Here is a 15,048-nt window from a genome sequence, read left to right as displayed (position 1 = left end):
ATATTCTTGACTTCCAATATCCTTTTTTATTCCTCTCAGTGTCCCCTCCCAAAGACCTTATTGTGACAGAAGTAACAGAGGAGACTGTAAATCTGGCATGGGACAATGAGATGCGGGTCACTGAGTACCTCATTATGTACACACCCACCCATGCTGATGGCCTGGAGATGCAGTTCCGTGTGCCTGGGGACCAGACATCTACCACCATCCGGGAGCTGGAGCCAGGAGTGGAGTACTTCATTCATGTGTTCGCCATCTTGGAGAACAAGAGGAGCATCCCTGTCAGTGCCAGAGTTGCCACCTGTGAGTAGGCAGAGGACTCTGTGTAGACTCACCAGCTGTGTAGCACTCTGCACACTTTAAGTGCCCAGTATTTATTAACACACTTTGCCCAATGAGACAGAAGCAATTGTTAACCCCATGTATAGATAAAGAAACTGAGACCAAATAGTTCATCATCTCCTCTCAATCCCCACAGCTAACAAAGATGGATTTGGGCTTTGACCTAGGAAGTCTTAGATTAGATCTTAACCCTATTACCACCATTGTATGGAGTTCTAGTCTATTGAATTCACTGTCTGTTTCAGGTTGTTCCTTTAAGATTTAGTATAATTACCTTCGTGCCTGAAAAGCAAGCTGTGACTAGAAACTGGCCCTTACTTGCTTAATAACAGCAACATTGGCCTCTCCTTACTGAGTGTGCACTACATGCCAAGAGTTAGGCCAGCAGACTTCATGGAATGTATCACTCAGTCCTTGGTGCATTCCCAAGGGCAGACACAGTTACCACTTTCTCCCAGGAAAAGTAATGATCTCAGGGCTTTGTGTAAACCTTGCCCAAAGTCACAGTGTAATGGGTGATGAGTTAGATGGTGATCTAGGTCCTTCTGAATTCAAATCCTATGCCTACTTTGCTTTGTTAGTTCAACCATATGAAATCGTAAGTAGGTAGTCATATGATTGGTAATAATAGGGGCTTTCATATTTTCTCACAGCAGACTGCATGCCAGAAGAGCCTCTAAGTAGACCCCAGATATGGTTACCAGCCTCAAAGACAGCTGCCCATCACAGGTTTAGTGTATCGCTAGCTGTGTGGCTGCCCAGGATCTTGCCCTTCCTTACGTCCTGTTGTGCTATTCCTTACAGACTTGCCTGCACCTGAAGGCCTAAAATTCAAGTCTATCAAGGAGACATCTGTGGAAGTAGAGTGGGATCCTCTGGACATCGCTTTTGAAACGTGGGAGATCATTTTCAGAAATATGGTAAGGGACTCCCTAGAGGAGACATCCTTGACATAGGGGATTCTCAAGGTGATCAGAAGACCCTGCAACTTCTTATGTCACTTGGTTTCCCTAGCTTTGGATGGTAGACTGGGCACTATCACTTTGTGTGGTCACTTATGTATTTAAGTGATGTCGAATTCTTCCCTGCTATTAATAAGTGGAAAAGTATAGTATTAAGGGAGGAGAGTCCAGAAAACACAAGTTAAGTCATCTATAGGTACCAACTTGCAAATCTCTATTTGGGGTAATAGTAACCAGTCTGTCCTATACAGTATTTCCTGGCACATTTTAAATATGAGTGGATCTTCCAAGGACCCAAAGATTAGGTAAATTAGTTTTCTGGTTGTAACCCAGGCCCTGTTCTCAATTATCTGGGAGAGCACGGGATAACCCACAACTGATGTCAACTGCTGCCTTACAAAAGGAAGGGTTGATTTGTGGCTCTATTTGACAGGGATAGGGTAAGTATAGGTGTTTACAGGAAGAACAAATAAACTCAAGAAGTAGCTTTCTTGTCTGTGTACTCTCAGCATCTAATCTCCCAATCTGCTATGGTACATAGGAAGTAGATAATGGATAAACCAAACAAGAAGCAGACACAAATGAAGCATGAAGGTGCATGGCTATCCCTGCCTCTGAATTTTAGCCCTGTGTTCCCATCTTACAGAACAAAGAAGATGAGGGAGAGATCACAAAAAGCTTGAGGAGGCCAGAGACCTCCTACCGCCAAACTGGCCTGGCTCCTGGCCAAGAATATGAAATATCTCTTCACATTGTGAAAAACAACACCCGAGGCCCTGGCTTGAAGAAAGTGACCACAACTCGTGAGTAGCAGCCAACACCTGTGATAGACCTAATTGTGTCTCTTTGCACCGTCTGGTTTATAGCACGCCCTCTGACACAGCATCTGTATCAGTGAGAGTTTGCTTACTTATACAAAGTCCATATGCAGTGCCTTCAGTGAGAATTCTGCAGGTTTGTGATTTGGACTTGGGCTCAGCTATGTGAGGATTGTCCTTGACTGGGGTCACTTGGGCCTCTTTTGTGAACAGACTGCTTGGCCTAGAATGGCCCCAGTCAAGAAAGTCACCTGTAATCCTTGCACTCTAGAAGCTGAGACGGAAGTATTAGCATGAGTCAAGGCCATGAGTCCTGGGCTCTGTAGTGAATTCTAGGATAATATAAGCTATGCAAGGAGACACTGTCTCAATAAAATGAAAGCAAAGCATAACCGGATGGCGATTTTCTATCTGTGGGACCTCATCATCGGCCTGGGCCTGGTGGCATGGCTATTGAGTAGACTCATAACTGACATTTCCATCACTGCTGTCGGAGCAAATTCTCAGGCCAGGTCCCATGGGAGAGACAGAGAAACAGATGTGTCCCCTCCCTGAAGTTTCTCAAAGGCACATGCTCAGGATGGTAGATGTAGAAAAAGTAATCATGGAAGCTATCACAAGTCATCTACCACATCGGCTCATATCATACTAACACCAAGTCTCCCATGACAGAGACCAGGTGTATATGCATGGTACTGTGTGTAAAGACTAATGAATAAGCCTTGGAGAAATTGAGTCACTTTAACATAATGTAGTCCAGACAGTCCTGGTCATGACTCTACGCACAGCTGAGGAATGGAGAAAAGGGGATCCCAAGGCTTGCTGGCCAGGTCAAGGCTAGCCAGAGACCCGGGCTCAAGGAGTAATGTGGGCAGTCCAAGAATGATGCCTAAGGTTGACCTCTGACCTACAGATACACTCACATATACATACACTCACACACAACCTTTTGCACATATACATATATCCAAACACACACTCTCATACATGCACACATAAATGTATACTCACATATAAATGCATGCTCACGTACACACTCACACATGCTGTTCCAGCCACACACACCCACACACAAACACATACAACTTTCAAAAACCCACACACACTCAACAAAGTCTCATACACACTTTCAAACACAAACAGACATACTCATACACCTTTCACTTGACACTAATATCCTTAGCAATTCTCAGGGTAGAGTAGGATTTAATAAGCTAGCGAATTCTGTGGGATATAACTGAACTTAGAATTGTCCTAACATCAAATATTTTTACAAAACAAGATACTGTAGAATTGGAGCAAGTGATTCTACATTGGCCTTTAGTAGAGAAATGTCTTATTTTCTTCAAGAGAACAGATGTGCCGGCTCTTTAAGAAGTCAACTCTTGCTGGCAGGGGCTTGCTGGGAAAGTTGGATCTATTGACACATGACAAGAAGGAACATCTTGCACTTAGATGCTTGCACAGTTTGCATAGCTTAGGGCCAGTACGTAGGACTGTCTCCTTCATAAGCAAATGTTTTCCATCATCCTGACAACAGCACTCTGTGGTAGGTGTGAGGCAGGTACTGACAGGAAAAATCATTAGATCACCAGTAATGCAGAGAAAAGATCAAGGAAATGCTTATTCACTGTAGGCAAAGCACACTGAAGAGAAAATGACATTTCTTTACTTGCTCTTTGCTCTTTTATTCAAATTACTTGAGGCTTGGCCTCTTTGTATTCTGCTTATTAAGAGATAAACACCCAGCCTCTGAAGGGCCATAGTGTGTAAATACCAACATTGATGGATGCACGCTTTGCTGTTCCTTTTGTGACTATTTCTGAGAATTTTTGCAGAATCCAAGGACCTTAGCTTTTTGGTGCAAAACATGTTTGATTCCTCCTCTCTGGCACCTCATCAAGGTTTATTGTGCTCATTCTAGACACTTAAATGATGACAAGATTCATCATTCTATGATGGTGAAAGGGTGTGGTAGTCCTGGGTTTAAATCCCTTCTTTGCCATTCTCTACAACTTTGGAATATCCTACTTCTTTAAGGCTTGGTTCCAACGTTTGGGAAACTGGGTCCATAGCATCTTTCTCACCAAGTTGTCTTAAGCCAAGGCACAGATGACACAATACCATGGGATGTGATCAGTAGAGAGAGTAATGTCAGTCTTTACCATTCAAGGAATGCAAAGTCGGGGCTACCAGTATCCCTGACCACACCCCAACCTCCTTGGCAGTTTAAGTGGCTTTATGGCTGTGAGAATGTAAGGCAGTGTCACTGTTCAGGAAATAGCATCATTTTCATGATGCATTTCGTGGATTCATTAAATACAAACTGATACATAACCACTTAGACTTTAAAAATGGACCACGAAGCATCCCACAATCTATCCGAAAAAAAAAATGGTCCTTTTTCCATACTCTGCACGAATCCCAGCTACTTCCCTTTAAAAGCACTTACTGGACAGATGCTGAAGGCATAGACTTTTAAAGATAAAAACATATTAAATGTTCAGGATGACCTGAGGAGCTTGAAGGCCAAACATTTATTTTGTGAATAGATGAATGAATAAATGACCCATTGTAACCTGTAAAGGTTCATGACTTGCCAAAGAATGACACCCAGACCCAAACAGTATGTAAAGCAAAGAGTGTTTTATTCTGCAGAAGTCCAGCATGCTGGGGTCTCCCATTACCAGAATAGAGAGACAACCAAGTTAGCTTGCAGGCTCAATTTAAAACACAGTGGACTTCTGGGAAAGATGAGCTTTATCTCACTCTATCTCTAGGCATTCCAGAACCATTATGGGGCATGAAGAGTGGAGTCTGTGGGGGTTTTTTTTGTTTGTTTGGTTGGTTGGTTGGTTGGTGTTTGTTTGTTTGTTTGTTTCCTCTTAGTAAATTACTTGCCCAGGCTTGCCCAGACTTGCCCAATTCTTAGCTTAACTGACAATTTGAAGCCTGTCATGGAATCTCCCTAGCCTTCACAAACAAACTATAAAAACATCTGTGACAAGATCATGAGACAAGTGTTCTGTCACAAAACTCTCTCAGGGCAGCAGCAGCTACAGGGAGGAGGATGTATGTACCTGTTTGACATGAAAGGCTTAGAGGAGAAGGGAAATCTCAGTAGATGAAGCAAAGGAATAGGCTTGTACCGACCAGGAGGTAAGGAAGTGTGAAATCCAGGTGTATGGGGCAGGAAGTGAGTTTAACAGGATGACACAGGGACTCCCAGAATGAAAACAAAACAAGCAGTGTGCTTGAAACAGAAATGACTCTAGTCTTACCTCTTTTGTCAAAAACTACTTTGAGGCTGATCCCTTCTGCTGGCCTTGACCCTTTTCTCTTCTTTTTGTTGGTCACAGGCCTGGATGCCCCCAGCCAAATTGAGGTGAGAGACATCACAGACACTACAGCACTGATCACCTGGTCCAAGCCCTTGGCTGAAATTGATAGCATTGAGCTCTCCTATGGCATCAAGGATGTGCCTGGAGACCGGACCACCATCGACCTCACACATGAAGACAACCAGTACTCCATCGGGAACCTGAAACCTGACACGGAGTATGAGGTGTCCCTCATCTCCCGCAGAGTGGACATGGCAAGCAACCCTGCCAAGGAGACCTTCATCACAGGTGAGGCATGCCTTACTGTCAAGTGAGAAAAAGACAGAGTACCAGTTCTGTCCCACTCCATGCATGAGTCTTCCAGGCTCCTTTAACACCAAAGATGGTCAAGGGCCTTTCCAACTCTGCATATTCATTTTAGATAGTAATTGGTGACTTGTTTAAAGAAAACGGGTCTAAATAACTTCCAAAACGTACCCAGGCACACATATACATGTGTGCCTATGTGCATATATGTGTGCATGTATGGGGGAGAGAGAAATGGGGGAAAGGGGAGAGAAGAGAAAAGAGAAAAGGGGGAGGGGGCTGGTCTGATCTTCTCAGACAAAATTTCTGGCTAAAATGTAATGGCTCCATGGGTAAAAGCATTTGCCTGACACCTTAGCAAATGGCATTACCTCAAAGGTATGCAAATGTCGATTATCTATCCCAAAAATACTTTACAGGAGTTTGATAAGCACCAGGTGATCAGCAATTAGCTATCAAAAATACATGATTCAACAGAACAGTTTTCATATCCACAGTCTTATCTTGGGGGCTTTGTAGTGTTCTTTAGACACAGAAAATGAACTAAATGCAGCCAATTGAAATGCCGCCTATCAATCAATCATCAAGAAAGGAGCCAGGCCTGTGCTCTTTAACTCTGTGTATCAGTTACCAAGACCGGCTTCGGAGAAATTCTGACATTTCTGTCCATTGGCAGGTGCCTTTTGAATCTCTGATCGAAATGCCATGTTTTCCTACTCTCTTCAAACCAGGTCTAATGCCAATCTTCCCTTTCCCTCCTAAACAGGCCTGGATGCTCCCAGGAATCTCCGTCGCGTCTCACAGACAGACAACAGCATCACCTTGGAGTGGAGGAATGTCAAGGCAGACATTGATAGTTATAGAATTAAGTATGCACCTATCTCTGGAGGTGACCATGCTGAGATAGATGTTCCAAAGAGCCAGCAAGCCACAACCAAAACCACACTCACAGGTGAGCCCTGACCCAGCGGTGCTGTGCCACAGGGGCCCTCTAAAGGACAGGAGCCTGCTGCCACATATTCCTACTTTGCAACCCTGCAGAGAGAATGAAATAAGCCCAGCTTCCTCCTATCTACCCCTCTCACTGTAACTGCATCAAGTTAGTAACAAGTAATGGGCACACAAAAATCAAAAATCACATTAGCTAGGGACCAGTCTGGGATCACCTTTAAACTCTTCTGAGAGCCCACCTTCTGCTAGGCAGATCTCAACCTGCACATTCTCTTTCAGGTCTAAGGCCAGGAACTGAATATGGAGTGGGCGTCTCTGCTGTTAAGGGAGACAAGGAGGGCGATCCAGCAACCATCAATGCAGCCACAGGTGAGGTGCATGGCAATCCTGCCACAACTGAAGTAGACTCAACAGAAAAGGCAGGACATATGAGAAACATTTACTTACAAATTAAAAGCATGAGATCAGAGGAGAAACAGGTCTCTAGTACCATGGGGTCTAGATGTCTACATTTAAAAGAACTAAAGCAGAGCTACCCTAGCAAAACTCTACAGAGGAAAGAGAATAAAGGAATTTGAAAGAAAATTTGGAAGCAGACTTAGAGTATGCCTTTTTATTTCTCAACCTATTCTTTTAAAATAAGCCTGTTAAATTGGTACATATATGAAGGCTTTCCCTTGAGAAAATACCACCATAGGGCAGATAGTTAAATAACCACATAGATACGGAAGGCCCATGGCTCCCATAGCATCCTGTAGTGCTAGTCTTGGGTGGAAACTACCTAGGGCTAAGGGTTTGGAACTGTTGCTTCCTTCCTAAAGTGTCTTTCCTGAAAAACCCATATTTCACAAAGGAAACATCCCCTATGACTCCCAGCAGCTTCTGCTAGATCTCTCCAGGCACTGTGGAGAGAGGAGAAACAGGGTGTGTGTGAGATATAGGTCAGACTTGATTGGGTTTCCTTGGGATGCAAAAATTGCACACTGTGATTTTGAGATAAGTGTAGATTTGCAAGCAGTTAATGGGAGATCAGTCAGAGGCAATACTGTACCCTTCGCTTCATCTCCTCCAAGTAACAGACACACACAGATAATTCACTACTGGATACAATCTCACAGCTTTGGATTTCAGTAGTGTTGCAGATTGCGCGCGTGTGTGTGTGTGTGTGTGTGTGTGTGTGTGTGTGTGTGTGTGTGTGCTGGGCATTTCATCACATGTAGGTTTGTAAAGCATGGATAACAAAGACTCAAAATCATTGCAGTGCATCCTGGGTACCCACGTTGGAATATCCCGCAATACCCCTGCCCTTTATGTAGAACCCTGGGCATTTATTTAACATCCTTCCTCACGCTGTCATTTTCCCATTTTACAGACATTAACTAAGGAGAGTGTATCAGTCCATTTCAGTTGCTGCAACAAAATGCCTTATGTCAGGCAGCTTTATGAAGGAAAAGAATCTCTTACTCACAGTCTTAGGGCTGAGAATGAGGTTTAAAGGACCAGGAAATAGAGTGACTATTGAGGACACTCTATTTTGTCTATTGAGATGTCTGTCTTTGCCATGTCTTCAGGGGACATAGGGACCAGTGTCTTTCTGGGATCTCTGTTGTTAAGCACTGAACCTAACCACAGGGCCTGCCAATAATCCTCACATCTGAATAGCATCCTTTGGGGCATTAGGATTCAATATATTGGTTTTAAGGGGATACAGTGTACAGTCCATAGCAAAATAGCCTATCATGTTTTGAAAGTGGCTTTTGTCCTTTAGCAATATGGAGACTAACAGTCTGTCTCTTGGAAGTGCTTTGTTAAGTAGCATTTCATAGTTTGGATAAACCACTGCACATTATTTTTAATTTTCCCCAAATCCCAAAAGGTAGTTAGTAACATCATCTGTCTATAAAGGGTGGAGTCAGTCAGGTAACTGTCCTGTAGGTACAGGACTCCCCAGGACACACTGACCTCCAGGAGTCCCTGTGCTCGCAGCCTAAAGAAGATGTCTCATCATTCTCTCTCCAGAAATTGATGCACCCAGGGACTTACAGGTGTCTGAGACCACACAAGACAGTCTGACTTTATTCTGGAAGACACCTCTGGCCAAGTTTGATCGTTACCGCCTCAACTACAGCCTCCCCACAGGCCAGTCAATAGAGATTCAGCTGCCAAAGGATGCCACCTCCCATGTCCTGACAGACCTGGAGCCAGGGCAAGAATACACTGTTCTCCTCACCGCTGAGAAGGGCAGACATAAGAGCAAGCCTGCGCGTGTGAAGGCATCCACAGGTAAGTCATCCTGAGCTCCCGCAAGCCCTCTGCTACCTCTGGGTGGCAGCTTTGAGTCAGCCAGGCTTGTTACCACAGGCATGTGGTGCTCAGAGGAGAAACAGACTCCTTCCTCTCCTCACAAAGCTCTCTCTGCCACAGTGAAATGGCAGCTTCCTCGTCTTTCATGAAGATTGATGCTTCTTCCTCTATGTCAATGGACTGAACCAAGTTCTCTCATGGAGAGATGCTGACTTCTAAGCAATCCTGACTAGGAGAATGTAAACTGGGAGCTGTGTTTGTCTGTCCAGTCTCTTGTTGCTGTTTAATTTTTGCTAAATGGTAGTCTAAATTTTTTTTATTTCTGTTCTTTAATCTAATGACAGCTTTACCTTTCATTGTTTTAAAGATGCTCAGGATGTTGGATGTCATTATTTAACCTCTCTTGCCCTCCTCAGCATCACCCTGAGGAGAACTGCATTTGGTCCGGAGCCCGCCTCAGTGCCTTCTCACTTTTCTTTTTTTCTAGTCATGAAGAGTCTCCTGGTTCTCCTTGGTTGATCCCAGGTCCCTTCTAGTCCTATTAGCCTGCTCACGCACCAATCTTCTTTCCTGTCACTTTAATTCAGGGGCTGAACTGAACAGAGAGTCTGGAGCTAAAAATGGTTCTTCTTATATGAAAAATGACACATTCAATTTTAGCCATTAAGTTTTCAAGATCGCTTGAATTTTTGAAAGTGACAGGCTTAGCTTCCATTTTCATTAGCATGTATGTATGCAACTACGGCATATACTACACTGTGCTGGTGTTGGAAGAAAAGTTCGTCACATGATCATCATAGCCTGGTTGATCCCACTCTCCTTCTCAGAGTCCTTGAAGAAAACTAGAAGCTAGGAATATCAGCGAACAGGATGCTCAGAGGTCACTAGCACTGGTCACACAACACTAATGGCACCCAGCTGACCCTCAGTAGTCTGAAAGAGAATGACAAGGCAATTCAGAAATGTCTTGCAGGGCCCAAGTTATCTATTACTACTTCAACTAAATACAACAGAATTTTCAAATGTCAGTCTCCTTCATTAAATTGATCTGCCACCAGGTAGTACAAGAGAAAACATAATTGTTTCAAGTTGTTGAGAATCCAGGCTGCTTCACTTGTTCTATTCCACCATTTTCAGAGTTCAGCTCCTGTTCCCGAAAGGAGGTCAATGTCACAACATGGCTGCTACAATACCACCATCACATTCATATTCTAGGCAGTTGAATTGAGGTAGAGCCAGAGCTCCAACCATTGTTCTTTCTAGAGATTTAATCAATCATTTCTCTCTACATTTCATTGGCTATTCTTAGGTAACATGAGAAGGCTAGTCTCCTATAAGAACATGCCACTGTAAAGTCATAGACCTTTTTAAGGAACATAGAGAAATTTGTGAAACAGAAGGACAGTCTCTAATCGGAAATGAGTGCAGTGGTTAATTCTCGGAACAGTACACACCGCTCCCCACTGAGCTATGGGATGCTGAGACTGTCAGAGATGCTTGGAAGGAAAAGTTAATCAGATAGGGGAATAGAATCAAAGGGAGCTAGCTTTTATAGCCCAAGTTCAATAGTCTACCCTTACACAAGGAAGCAGAAATAGAAGAAGGAAGCAAACTCCTTGATTTTCCTCTCCTTCTACTCTTTCCTCTTTAATGAAGTCATTAATTAGTTCAACCCCCAGAAGGAGAGAACTCCCCCTGCATCTCTAGAGTCAAAGGCAGATGTTGTAAGATTAATATTTCTTACCTGTAGACGTTATGGGGAAGTGGAGAACTGATGGTGCTTGTGCGTTTTCTCCAAGGAATCCCCGTGTTTCAGCCACAGTAGTAGTCCAAGTCCAGACCTCTTCTATGAGGTGGCACCATATTGAAAGTATAGTTAATCTTCCCACCTTTCATACCTTAACCTGTGCTCCACAGAAAATCAAACTTGTACATAACAGCACCTTTCCATGGGCTGGGTGGCCCTTTAGAGTCCAACTTCTCTGGCCTAGCTTCCACTATTCATGCCCTTGGCCATCACATGGCTGTCCCCTTATATGCTTGCTGAACCTGACTGTGTCACCAGGCCTGCACTCCTTTTGTTATATTCTTATTCTGCTTCCTGTTTTCCACTTATCATTCTTTTTAGTCTCATCCATTTCAAGTGTTATTCAAGGGCATCCTCTGAGCAAGCTGTGAAAGGTACTCCCCTCCCCAACCCACCCCTGATGCTGCTCCAAGGTTCTGTGGCCACTTAACTGACTTGAGAATGGGCACTAACCACCTTACTGTCCCTGACCTCCTCCCATCCGTGAGCAGATTGTGGGGACAATCTCCTTTGTCTCCTGCTGCCTGCAGTACCTGGAATACATCCAAAGCCAGGGTGAGCGTCATGAACATCTGCAGAGATCCAGCTGCTCTGGGGCCAGCATTACCACATTTTATTTTCTCCTTTTTGTCCTTCTCTGCTTTAGCAGCTGTTTAGCACCCTTCTGGAGTAAGGAACAGGGTACTTATTCCCTGGGAATTTTTTAAGTTCGTGTAATATGAATGACAAAAGGAGAGCAGGATGACAAGAAAGGGGGACAATGAGAGGGAGAGACGTAAAAGGGAGGGAGAGTAGAAAAGGGGGCACGTTCTCTTCCAGAAGAGAAGGAAACAAGTATGGTTTAGCCTCATTCTCTCCTTCTGCTCCCTCCTCCCAACCCTCCCATACTCTCCTCTTCTGTTCTTTCAGTTTTTCTCTTTCTGCTTTGATATTTCCATTAACTAAACACTACCTAAAGCCAAGGCTATGAATTCACTTCGAGCAATAAGAGACATAAAGGAGGACAATAGGTATGGGCCAAGGACCATGAGGCGTATTTTCACAGCAACCTAAGAACTCAATAGTGTCTCACATGAATTTGGGAGGTAGAAAAAATGAAATTTTATTCCTTTCCACAGAAATTAAAGAACATTTTGCTCCAATTTGCCATTTTGATTTTCTATCAAGGAAACTGAAGCTTATCCAAATATTTATCCTTTCAATGTACATTTACTTAATATACTACGATTACATGCTATGAGTCAGACAGAATAGGTGGGATAGTCAGGCAAAAGAGAAACTAGAAACAGCGCACTGCAGTGGGAAAGATGGAAACAACATGCGAATGATGTAGTTCTGCTGTTAGAGGCATAAGGAGCCACAGGAGAATAGAGGCTCGTCCTCATCACAGCTGACAAAGGGGACGAAAAGCTCAGTGGAGTCTCAGAAGAGGTACTACCTAGATGAGTCCTTGAAGAGCAAAGGGAGGAGTTCAGGGAGAGTGCAGGGTCCTTTCCAGCAGGGGGAAGAGCATCTGAGAGGCTTAAAGTCAAGGGATATTCTGTAGTCATCAAGCTTAGCCCTGCTGTGTGTCCAAGTGGAAGAACAGCATTTCTAAGGCTTCGGGACTTAGGAGACAGCTGCAAAGCACAGATGTTCACGGGCTTTAGCTTTATTCTCGGTAGCTGCTGAGAACCACCAGAAAGCTTCGAGGCAGCCAAGACTTAATATTTCGAGTGTTTATTCCTAGAAAATGAGTTCAGCACCATTTGAAGCATCATTATAGTCTTCTGACTTTATTGAATCTTCCCCTTGCTGTGAGAGAATCACTCTCTCACAAACAAAGCATACAAAGAGGTATCTGCCTCCTGCCAGTCTATGGTAACCACCATCTATATACAATGGTGGGAATCTGAAAGGCTGACGACATGGCCAGAAATTCCTTCCTGCAGCTGCTCAGTCCACCATGAGCACAGATGACAGGAGACTTGGAAATTCTGATTTCCTAGGCCCACTGACATTTCTCAGAGGGTAGATTCCGAAGCACAGCTGGGAGGGAATGACAATTGCCTTTTCATTGTGGCCTGTAGGAAATCGAGAGGGTGCAAGTAGACAATGGGAACCCTTGGCTGCTGATGCAGTGAGCCCACAAGTATGTCATTCACCCCCAAAATGAAGAGTCAGCACTTACGCACAGCTTCCCAGGCTCCACTTCAACAATCGCCTGCTCTGTCTTTATTCAGAGCACCTCTCCACCCTTCTAAGTTTATTGGTGGAAGTTATCACCTTTCACATACCTGAGCATGTGTTGGGGGTCAGCTTAGTGCGGTGTGCCAACAGCATCCATTGTAGATATGAGCACACACCACCCACATGAAACAAAGGCCATTCTATATCTTTCTTGATTTGCCTGTGGAAGAGGGAAAGGTGGGGGAGTTAGATACCCAAACAGGACGGAAACTGAGCACCAATGGCAACAGCACTGTGAGATCTGTGAGTTCCTTCAACTGTGGGAAGAGGTGTGACGCGGGGGAGCCTCAGGGACACAGACAGAAACTGAAGTGCGGAGATGAAATGAGTCTCCGAAGCGCCTCCGTCTAATGTGCTCTCCCCGCTCTCTGTATCTGTGAGCACTTTAACAGCTTTGCCTGTGATGGTCTATAATCTCCTCCTCCCTCCTCCAAATTAGGCCATTCGCCCTACACTTCATGCAGCCTCTCATCTGAAGTCCATTTCAAGGGAAACAATTTGATTACTGTCATGATTAGAGATAAGGTTTAAATTCCTAGAGAGGAAAGAAAGTTACTTCTTCCTCACCATGGCACAAATTCTCAATGCCAGCAAAGTTTCTGATTGGTGGTTTTGGATAGCAGGAGAAGAAAAAAAAATTTGGGGGGGGTCTTGTTTTTGTTTGTTTGCTTGCTCAGATGTCAATTTCCCTTACATCTCTTTACACATAAAAGCTTTTATAATACTTGAGAAAGGAAGACGGGCTGAGGGCTGAGCTTACTTAAATCCCAACATGAATGATTTAGTCATGATTGGAGGCCCTGTTCCTGGCCTCACCAGAGCCCACAGTTTTAAGGATAACTTACCTCTTAATATCTCCCAAATCCATACACAGTACCTTGAGTTTGAAGTCTCCCTCCACATACATGGATAGTTGAGAACTTAGAGATGTGCTCCAAAAGCATGAATTTGGGTTAAAAGAGGAATCAATGGCTGTAGTGCAGGATCAGGTGTTATAAATAAAGGTTTTCTATACAAAGGAAGATCATAAAGCCTCTAGACTTTGAAGGCCAGCCCCAGCCTCTCCAACAGCTACTTAGCCATGTTATCTCAATACAAAAGCAGCCATCAACCACGTAGAATGGGGAAGGTATAGCTCTGCTCCACTAAAATTTCATTTATAACACAAAAGTATGAATTTCGTTTGATTTCCATGAACCATGAAATATCATGGTTCTTGGGATTTTTTTTCAACCAATGATTTCCAAATGTAAAAACTGTATCAGCCTTCTTACTCTTAGACATGGCCTACTAATTTTTCCTAGTTTATGTACCCATGTTCTAGGTCAAAATACATTTTAAAAAGTTGAGACATTGGAACTTTGTGAATGTGGGGTAATCTAAAAATCCTGAACGAAACAGATTTTATAAAAGCACTGCTTGGACAATTTGCAAGATAGCTTTTTAAAAGAATGTTTTCATGGTCATATAGGGATCACTTAAAATTGCCAGCCAAGTAAACAGAAAAATGACTTGTTTTTTTTCCAAAGGAGCAAAGGCAGTTCATGCCCTTCCATTTTAAGGAACAGTTTCCAGAGAGATCCTTTGTCTATAGGTCATGCAGAGTCCACTTAAACTCAGCCCAGGCAAATGACCCCCTTTCAGACAAGGGAGACTGTACCATGTTTCTGTGTTCTGGAGGCAAAGATGATGCATCCAATTTTAATAGAGCCTAATAAATTCTTCTCCCAGGTTTCAATTAGCTTCTTTCCAATTCTCAAGAAATGCTATTTCGAAAGCTTGTCAGCTGTCTCAATTCATTCAGCCTTACCAGTAATTTCCACTTATCCCTACTGAAGTGGTTTGTAAAAACTGACCTGAAACTCAGGAACTGAAAAGTCCAAATTGATCTATACTGAACTTCTAGGAGAGGCCAAGGCAGCACAAAGAGAAAGGAAGTCTAAGATCTAGGGATCTGCAAAATTCAGAGTTCTGGAAAAGACCCAAGA

At 43.6% G+C, this 15,048-nt stretch overlaps 1 protein-coding gene across 11 annotated transcripts in view; it reads left to right on the top strand.

Moving 5' to 3' along the window:
* The window catches only part of Tnc (tenascin C), an 84,858-nt gene that overhangs the window by 29,458 nt on the left and 40,352 nt on the right, over positions 1-15,048 (top strand). For all 11 annotated transcript variants that reach the window (XM_008763754.4, XM_008763755.4, XM_008763756.4 and 8 more), the window contains exons 4-10: positions 40-303; positions 1,147-1,262; positions 1,951-2,107; positions 5,482-5,751; positions 6,536-6,721; positions 7,000-7,089; positions 8,740-9,003. In XM_008763754.4, coding sequence (XP_008761976.1) covers positions 40-303; positions 1,147-1,262; positions 1,951-2,107; positions 5,482-5,751; positions 6,536-6,721; positions 7,000-7,089; positions 8,740-9,003 — 1,347 coding nt within the window. The remainder of the gene's footprint in view (positions 1-39; positions 304-1,146; positions 1,263-1,950; positions 2,108-5,481; positions 5,752-6,535; positions 6,722-6,999; positions 7,090-8,739; positions 9,004-15,048) is intronic.

The sequence above is a fragment of the Rattus norvegicus genome, chromosome 5 (genome assembly GCF_036323735.1).
Source record: "Rattus norvegicus strain BN/NHsdMcwi chromosome 5, GRCr8, whole genome shotgun sequence".
Classification (NCBI taxonomy): domain Eukaryota; kingdom Metazoa; phylum Chordata; class Mammalia; order Rodentia; family Muridae; genus Rattus; species Rattus norvegicus.
This window is presented reverse-complemented; position numbering and strand designations above follow the sequence as displayed.